We start from the raw sequence: 9960 nt of genomic DNA, 5'->3' as shown, positions 1-9960 counted from the left end.
ACCGTTAATTAACAACTCTCAATACAGTGTGGCATGTGATGAAAAATGATAAAAAATAAAAATCAATAAAAGTTATAAAAAAATTATAAAATGCTTCTTTTACTACGATAATTTATATTTTTTTTACAAATTTTATATTTCTTTACATTTTTATAATTTTCTTATGATTTTATAAAATTTTATAATTCTTTTCTATATTTCGATATATTTTATAATTTTTTTACGATTTTTATAATTTTTAATAAATTTTAATATTTTTATTAAAATTTAATTATTTTTTATCATTTTTGTCACATATTTAACTGAAAAAAGTTTAGAAGGGATTTAAGTACAATGAAAAAAAAGGGACATGGACTTAATTATTTTTTTTTTTGAAAAACTTTGAGAATATGTTTGATGCATTCTAAAATTTAAGTACCCAAACAAGTAAAAAAAGAAAATAAAAAAAAGCAGGCAATTAATTATTTCTTTAAACAAATTTGACAACTGCTAGCCTATTTAATATATTGAATACCAAAAGTTTCTATGTCAAAAATTTCAAAATTACTAATACATAATTTCCATGAAAACAAAACTCATATACATATTAATGTGTTGAGAAGCCATCACATCATGCTAAAAGTTGAAAGTTTCACATTAAAGAACTGTGAGCCCCATACTCCAAGATTAAATGCCACCCCCTTCTCCCCCCTCCTTCCCCAGTCTACTCTTCTACTTTTCTTGATGGAAGCCACTCCTCAATGCACCAACCCAACCCATTATGATTCCTTTGATGATTCAGAAAATGGAACCCTTTTGCCAGGCCTCCCTGACGATCTTGCTCAACGCTGTCTCTCCTCTCTTTCTCCTTCCCTTATTTTCTCCGTTTGCCATCCATGGCGTCGCCTCCTTTACTTTCCTTCTTTTCCTCCCTTCTTCTCCCTCTATGTCCTTTCTTCTCCTTTGCACGGTCCCACTACCACAAACCCTGTCCCTGGAGGAGTTGATCCTCAAAACTCTATTGAATTCTTCTCCTTCGATCCAATCTCATCATCTTGGACTCCCCTTCCCACTCCTCCCCAAAACCCTCCTCTTCATCTCCTCCATCGCCACCCTTCTTTTCTATCCCGAAACCTTCCAATTCAATCTTTGACGGTCTCCAACCATTTAGTCCTCATAGCTGCCACCACTCACAAGCTTTTCCCTGCACTTTCCAGCCCTTTGGTGTTCCACCCGGAGTCTAACAGCTGGTTTTATGGCCCCCAGATCTCCACCCCGCGCCGATGGTGTGTTACAGGCTCAGCCCAAGGTGTGATCTATCTGGCAAGCGGTGTTGGCTCCCATTACCAAGGAGATATAGCAAGGTCAATGGAAAGGTGGGACCTAAACAAGAAGAGAGAAAGTTGGGGTTGGGAAAACAAGGCACCGCTTAAAGATGGAAGATTTAGTCGAGAAGAAGTGGTAGCAGTTGGATATAGAGGGAAACTTTGCATGGTTAACGTGAAAGGCAATGCAGTAAAAGAAGGTGCAGTTTACGATGTGGAACTGGATAAGTGGGAAGAGATGCCTCAAGGGATGGTTGCTGGTTGGAATGGGCCGGCGGCAACTATGGATGAAGATGCGATTTATGTGATCCATGAAGTGAAAGGAAGGTTAAGCAAATACGATGGTGAAAAAGATTGTTGGGAGAAAGTGATTGAGTTGGAACAGCTTAAACGTGCAGAGCAGATAACAGCTGGGAGAGGGAAAATATGTGCAATTTCAGCAAAAGGGGAAAGGATTATAGTGGTAGATGTAAGGGACAAGCCTGCCAAGTTTTGGGAGGTGGCGCCACCACCTGGGATGGAAGTGGTGGCGGTGCATGTCTTGCCTAGAATGATTAGTAGACAACACTAGTTAATGTCTCAAATCAAGTGCCACACTTATGTTTCTTTTTTGTATTTTGTTTCCTTCTCTATTTTATTCTCGTTGTAAAAATAAACAATACTATTGAGTTCAGAAAGGTTTTATTTATGTTTAAAAACTTTTAACTAAATTATTAAAATAGTTACTTTTATTTATCTCATGTTATATTTTAATTATTTATGTTTAAAATACTACGTTTTGGTTATTTACGTTATCGTGTTATAATATTTTAGTCACTAAGTATTGATTGTTGTTAATGGTATAATGGTAAGCTGACGTGGCACGTTAAATCGCCATCCCTATATTTTTTTCGTTTTGAGTAATTTAATTTTTTTCTCTTGTATGTTCTTTAAAACTTTCCTCTCTCTTTTTTTTTCATTATCTTCTCTTTATTTTCCTTTTCTTCTTCCCCTTTATTTTTCTATCTTCTCATATTATTCACGGCAGAAAAATTAATCTTTGCCTACCAAATAAACCAAGTTCTTGTTTCTTTCACATGATTCCTAAATTGAATTTCACTCAAAACCAAATATCAATGATTCTTAATTAAATCTCGATTTGAATATAACCTAATTTTGAAACTAAAATTAGATCTAACTAATCAATATAAAAAAAACCATATCATTAATCAAATCTAAATAAATTGAATTTTTTATATTCAAAACAATTTTTTTTGTTTCCAAATTTTTACAGAATCGTGTATATTATTCCTTTCCTTTCCTTTTATTTTCTGACGATAAAATTAAGCAAACGATAAAATTGATCTAAACCTTCTTGGATATTCCCAAGCAAGCTTGTTTGGAAACCAAGCATGGATGAACTGAAGAGAGAAAGGGAACATGGAACCAAACTGGTTTAGGTAAAGTTGAGGGTAAGTTTCGTATGGTGATCGTTTTAGTCATTAAGAGTGTAAGGCTTGTTTGAACAATCTGCGAAACAATGTAGCTTTGAGAGGGCGAGAATGTTGTAGATAAGATAGATAAGGTGGTTGCGAGGGTTGGTTAGGAGGTTAAGGGTATGGGCTCGGGACTCTTTATTGAGGGTGGACTGCCATAAGTCAGAACTGGCGAGGTCTTTGAGTGAGGTGAGCTTGTGTTATAGGTCATTTAGTTATCCAAATTGGTTCGTTAAAGTGATGATGGATGATGAGGGTTTGTAATTGTGGGGTGAGAATATGCGAAACAAGTTTTATTTTAGTTTCAGCTTTTGCCTATTCTTTTTTCATAAACATAAAAAAAAATTAACAAATGGAAAATATAGAAAAACCACGTTAAAAAAGATGAAGAAAAGGAAGAAAACAGAGAGGGAAGCAGAAGAGAATGGAAAATAAAGAAAAAAAGGAAAGTTAAAAGAATATAAAAGAAAAAAAATAAATTGTATAACACCCGAAACTCAACCTAAACGTTATGGCCGAATCCAGAAGTGTTACCAAAAAGGGTTTTGAAACTGTTTTTATTTCAACAAAAACCATATAAAGTTACTTGTTATAAAGTGTCTAAATTTTACAAAACATATTCATTTATTTGTTTATTATCGAAACTGTCGTGAGTTTATTCATTTGCCAAAACATAACTTGCAGCGGAAATCTTAAAAGTCATTATATTTTAGAAACTCAGTTCGTGCTTCTAGAAAAACCTTTGTTTGCGTAAAACTGTTGTTTTCGTAAATCGTTTTGACAAACAACGCAAGATAGAAAACAATCAAAACTAAAACCAACAATTAAAACCATACAGTCTAGAGAGTCTCAAAAATTACAAATTCTTACATAAAACTAGAAATTTAAAAATACCGAAAACTCAAAGGCAGTTTTAACTAGTGGCCACCGCTGAGCCTCTGTCGCACCAACCCGCCAATGTTTGAAGGTTACCTATACAGAATAGACAAACATATGTGAGTTTTTATAAACTTAGTGTGTAACCCAACAGAGATAGACATGCAAATGTACATAGTATTCTTATATGAAGAACATATACAAATACGGACCTAAGTCCTTAGAAGATATAGATATTAGAATCAGATAATCCAGACAGATATACAAAATCCTACCCCCATCCTTTAAACACTATCTCCGTCTATCCCATCACACCATGTAGGGTTAAAAACACCCACCCATCCCTACACATCATATAGTGTCGATGCGACACATAACAGATAATGTGCAGTCAAGCTACCAGAGTATAGGCAAAAGGTCACCGTATAGATCACTTTCTCCGCATATAGAAATCGCACCCAAGTATAGGTACAGAATATAGATACAAAAATAACAGATTTAACATGCTTAACATACTCGTATACAGATAACATATATACTTAAATAATACAGTCAGACATACATATTAGTTTCCTACTCAAATCAGATTATCAAAATATCAGATCACATAAAGAAGGGTTTGATTAGCCCTTAATGACCCTACGGTAGGTCCATAGTCGATCGGAACAACCCGTGCGACCCTAGGGAAAATTTCAGAATCTTGGGCCCAGACGCCCAAATTGGCCTTGCCCGAGTGGCCCACATGCCCAGATTGGCCTTGCCCGTGTGGCCCACACTGTAATGCCCTAATTAATTTATTTTTGTTTTTGTGAAATCTGACAATAAATGAGTATTTGCTTCAGTGATTAAGTGATTTGTGTTTGTGTTTGAGGTCTTGGGTTCAAGTCCCACTCTTTGGGAAATATTGTTATTTTAGATCCAAGCCTTATCCCTGTTGGGTGGGCTTATATAAAATTGTCTATTAATCCATATCAGAATGAGCCTACTAGTTCGAGTGGTAATAAGTTAGCTTGCTAGAGGTCTCGTGTTTGAGTCCTTGTGCGAGTGTGAATGATAATTTTTGCTTCGGTTGTTTGACAGAGGTTTGGTAGAACCGAAACTTTAAAGTTGTTGGATTGAGTTGTTAGTGGGAAGTTGGGATTTATCTAATTTTGTTTTTATCAAAGAAAAAAAATTTTCTCTCTCTTCTCAATTCTCTCTAACGTTCTCTGTGTTTTTTTCCTATCAAAAGTTTATTTTTTCTTTTCTCTTGTTCTGTCAAAACCTTTTGTTTCAAAATCACTGTGATATGAACCTTTGGCCTCTTTATGTATTTAGGTAAGTGAATCTGGTGAGTTCTTGCTCGTTTTAGAGTCAGTGGTTAATGATAATATTTGTCGATGTTGTGTTTCGTTAGTTTGATTTATGGGTTTTGGCAACAATGAATCGTGAAGAACGGGGGTCTTCTATTACGAAATTGTAGTTGGAATCCTTCAGGGAAGTGGGTAAGTGTTGAACACTTAAATTGCACCATTGTCGGTATTGTTGGTTCGGTTTAATTAAGAATTAAAACTAATTGTGCGAGCGTGTCATGTCGATTTTTAGGTTTTGATAAGCTCAGGATTGCAAAAGCATCAAAACTGAACTAGGTGTGCAGCTAAACCATGAGAAAACAAGATTCGACGAAAGCCAAAAAAGGGGACTGTCGACGCCACAAGGGCGTGTGGCTGGCCGTATAAAACACACAACTGTTTGACTGTCGAGGGTGTGGCCGTGTGTGAGGCATGACCATGTGACGGTGATTGTGTAGTCGTGTGGGCCCACACGTGCGCGTGGGTTTTGGGCCAGGTCGTGTGGGCCCACATAGGCAAGCCACACGGGTATATAGGCCCAAAATTCTAAAATTTTTCTTAAGGTCACACGGTTCGTTCCGATTAACTGTAGGCTTATCGTAAGGTCAGTAAGGGCTAATCAAACCCTTTTTCATGTGATCTAATATTCTAATAGTCTGATATCAGTAGGAAACTGATATGTATATCTGATTGTACTGTGGAAGTATATATGTTATCTATATACGAGCATGTTAAGTATGTTAAATATGTTATTTTTGTTTCTGTATTATGTATCTGTGTTTGGGTTGGGATTTTTATATGCGGATGAAGTGATCTGTGCAGTGACCTTTCACCTATATTCTGGCAGCATGACTGCATATTATCTGTTATGTGTCGTTTCGACACTATATGGTGTATAGTGATATGTGGGTGTTATTAACCCCACATGGTGTTATGGGATGGACGGAGATGGTGTGTAGAGGATGGAGATAGGATTTTAAATATCTGTCTAGATTATTTGATTTTGAAATCTGTATCTATTAAGGACTTAGGTCTGTATTTGCATCTATTCTGCATATATGATTATTGTGTACATTTGCATGTTTATCTTTGTTGGGTTACACACTAAGTTTATAAAAACTCATATATGTTTGTCTATTTTGTACAGGTAACCCTTGAACATAGTGGGTTGGTGCGACGGAGGCTCACGGTGACCACTAGCTAAAATTGCCTTTAAGTTTTCGGTATTCTTAATATTTTGGATTTATCCGAGAGTTTGTAATTTTTTGGACTCTCTAGACTTTTTAGACTGCTTGGTTTGAATTTTTGGGTTTGATTTCATTATGATTTCTAAACTGCGATGATTCAACAAAATACCGACTTTACGTGAACAAATGTTATTTTTGAAAAACAAGTGCGGTTTTGTTTTAAATGATTTTCAAACTTTCGTTGTGAAATAATTGGTTAACTTTAAAGAAAAACATGTAACGATTTCAGTAATATATATAAATGAATATGTTTTATAAAACTTGAACATTTTATCAAATAACTAAACATTGATTTATTGAAGTATCATCTATTTCAAAAATCTTCTTCGTAACACTCACGGATTCGACCATAACGTCTAGGCCGGGTTTGGGGTGTTACACACACGGCTTGGCCCAAAACCCACACGCCCAATTCGGCTTAGCCTGTATGGCCTACACGGCCATACTCTTGCTGTCACGCGGCCATGTCTCGCACACAGCTGGGCACAAGCCCGTGTGGCATCGACAATCCCCTTTTTCAGCTTTTGCCGAACCTCATTTTCTTGTGCTTTAGGTACACACCTAATTCAGTTTTGATGCTATAGAAATCTCGAACCATCCGAAACCTAAGAAATAACATCTCAAATACTGATTTAGCAAAAATTTACAAATCAACAACATAACACGAAACAACGTACAAAACTTACCGTTGATAAGAACAGATACTATCACAATTTAAATAGTTGGAGAGAAAACCATAGGTTCACCGTCTATTCCTATGCAATACGTACACAGAAAATCAACTTCTTTATTTCACACTGTTACGGTAATTCAAGCACAAAAAGAGTAAATTAACCGATTACACTTATACTTACCCACACGAAAGGAAAACAAACGATTTAACGAATTTTCCAACGAAAAGAACAATGGATTGATTGATCAAAAATAGAAAGAAAAGAGGAAGCAAAAAGAAGATACAGAGAAAAAGAGGAGAAGAGGGAAACTGACGTCAGAAAGTTTTAAAAGAGAGAGAAAAAAATAAAATAGAATAAAATTAATCTAATTCGAATACAATCCCACTACACCACAACTCCACTAACCACCAAATCCCCCAAAATTCAACCACTAACCTCATCCACTCTCAAAATTTCAACTTCATCTAAATTCCACCACACGACCGAGACACACAAAAGAACAAATTACATTCTTCGTTCGCATGGTTGAACACAAGACCTTAGACAAGCTAACACCTTACCACTTGAACCAACAGGCTCATTCTGATATGAATTTACCAAAAATATAATATAAGTTCATCCAACAGGGATAAGGCTAGGATAAAAATAAGAGAATTTGCCAAAAGTGGGACTTGAACACAAGACCTTATACACACACCCAAAACACTTAATCACAGAAGCAGATACATATTTGTGTCAAGATTCACAGAAACAAGATTAATTTATTCAATTCTTTACAAACTGCTCAAAACGAAAAAATATAGGGACCAATTGTAGAATTTAACTTAAAATTTTTATTTGAAATTATAACAGCTCGGTTTAGACCCTAATCGAAACAGTGGTTTTGGGACACGAATCTAAGTCAAAAAAATATTTTAATATTATACTCCTTGCTTAAATTATGTGAATTGATATGTGTGAAATTTTCATATAAAAATTTTATCATTTGAGTGTTGATTTGTGAAAAAAGGCTTAATCGCGTAAAATGAAAAAGTTGCTATGGCTTTTATTATGTGGGGCCTTATGTTGTAAATAGACCATTTTAAATTTGAGTGGACATTAATAGCCTTATAATATGTGTTTTATAGTGTTATTCATTAATGTTATTTAAGTAATTTGTTTATTATATGATAATTAAAATAAAACAAACCAAATGGTTTATCATTTCTTATATTTCTCAACTGAAAATTAGAAATGAAGAAAGCCAAAGATTAGGTTTTCATTCGGCTATAGTTGAAGCTTGATTAAGGTATGTGTTTTAATCCGTTTTTGATAATTTCTACGTTTTTGTGATCGTTGCTTCGTGTTTTATCAAGCCCATGCCTCATTCTGATTTTATTGGTGATTTTGAGTTATTCCATTGATGAAACTATGAGTTTTATGAAGTTTGATGTTAGTAAATGAAGGATATGTGTTAGATTACTAAGTTTTGTCTTTAAATTTTTGATGAAATTGAGTAATTTGGGCTAAATTGTGAAAATGATATTTTGAGGGACTAAAATGTGAAATAAATGAAATATTTGGGCTTATATGAAGTGTAGGAATATTCGGCCAAGCATTGATTGAATTGGATTATGCATATTTTGTAATTTTATAAAATATGGACTAAATTGCGAAAAATGTGAAATGTCAGGGGCAAAAGTGTAATTAGCTCATTTATGTGTTTTTAGATGAATTTGATTGAATATATGATTAAAAAATTTGAATTTGTATTGAATTAGATCAAGAAATGAGATAATTGGATTTGGATCGGGGAAAATCAGAAATTATCAAATAATCATTCTGATCCGTTCGTGTTAGCACAAGGTAAGTTCATAAGTAAATAAATGTTGTTAAATTCGATTGTATATATATATTGTGCCGAATTGAATTATTACTTGTGTATATGTATATGTTGAATTGAATTAAGCATGGGAGCAATATTTACAACCTTGAATTGATAGAGTAACAACGTCTGAAAGCCCCATACGAACCTTAGGAATAGTTAGGATACATATGTCACGACATAGGATTCTGATATGTGTTATCGTGTAAGACTACGTCTGGGGCGTTGTTATCGATTTGTGATTTACGTGTAAGACCATGTCTGAGACATTGGCATCGTATATGATTTCGTGTAAGACCTTGTCTGGGACAGTGGCATCGATATTTGATTACATGTAACACCACGTCTGGGCCGTTGGCATTGTATGAGCTTATGAGCTATCTGAGTATCCTTATTGATTCCTAACAGTTCAACGGGCATTCCGAGAAATAAATGAGTATATGAATGTGCATCCTAACCAAGTATGTTGCGATGTATATGAAATTAAGCAATGAAAGTGAGTATGATTATGATCAGTTGATATATGATCTATGTGAAAATGAGATGTGGATACTAGTTAGTGAATAATGATTAAATGAATTATATAAAAATTGTGGTATTGTAATTGTGTTTTGCTATATATGATTCAGGTACATATGATTTGTATATGAAAATTCTGATATGAAATGTGAGTATGATTCAAATGACGATATGTGAAATATATGATAATGAACGATATGTTATATATGCTCGTTATATGAAATTGTGGTTCTATGTTTCGGACATGAGAATTATAAAAAAATGGAACATGGTTTGGATATGTGATTTGTTATGGTTATTCGGGTTTTGAAATGCATAAAAAGAAATTGATATATTTCTATGTATGAAATGTAATAAATGACCATGTTTCGGATGGTTATGTAATGAAATTGTGCAAGATTAATTTATACGAATGATCTAATGGTCATTATTTGAAATTAAAAGAATGGTTTATATGTTCACCGATAAAATAAGGCTAATGAAGTTACTTAATGTGGTGATGTTGGATTATATAAGATAAGTGATTGAATATGTGTATGAAGTTAACTAAATTTGGCTTATTCAAGTTGAATTATATACATGATCTTGTGAAGATTTAATTGCTTATGGCTTACTAAGCTCTCGAAGCTTATTCTGTGTGTTTTTCCTATGTTTATAGATTTTTGGAGAT

The 9960-nt window shown here is 34.2% G+C and overlaps 1 protein-coding gene across 1 annotated transcript; it reads left to right on the top strand.

Annotated features, from left to right (window-relative positions):
* Positions 1 to 584: 584 nt before the first annotated feature.
* On the top strand, positions 585 to 2039 carry LOC107890908 (F-box/kelch-repeat protein SKIP25). Its single transcript, XM_016815515.2, has one exon. It carries the CDS (start codon positions 613 to 615, stop codon positions 1873 to 1875), a length of 1263 nt encoding a protein of 420 aa, XP_016671004.2. The 5' UTR covers positions 585 to 612; the 3' UTR covers positions 1876 to 2039.
* The last annotated feature ends 7921 nt before the right edge of the window (positions 2040 to 9960 follow it).

The sequence above is a fragment of the Gossypium hirsutum genome, chromosome A11 (genome assembly GCF_007990345.1).
Source record: "Gossypium hirsutum isolate 1008001.06 chromosome A11, Gossypium_hirsutum_v2.1, whole genome shotgun sequence".
Lineage (NCBI taxonomy): Eukaryota > Viridiplantae > Streptophyta > Magnoliopsida > Malvales > Malvaceae > Gossypium > Gossypium hirsutum.
This window is presented reverse-complemented; position numbering and strand designations above follow the sequence as displayed.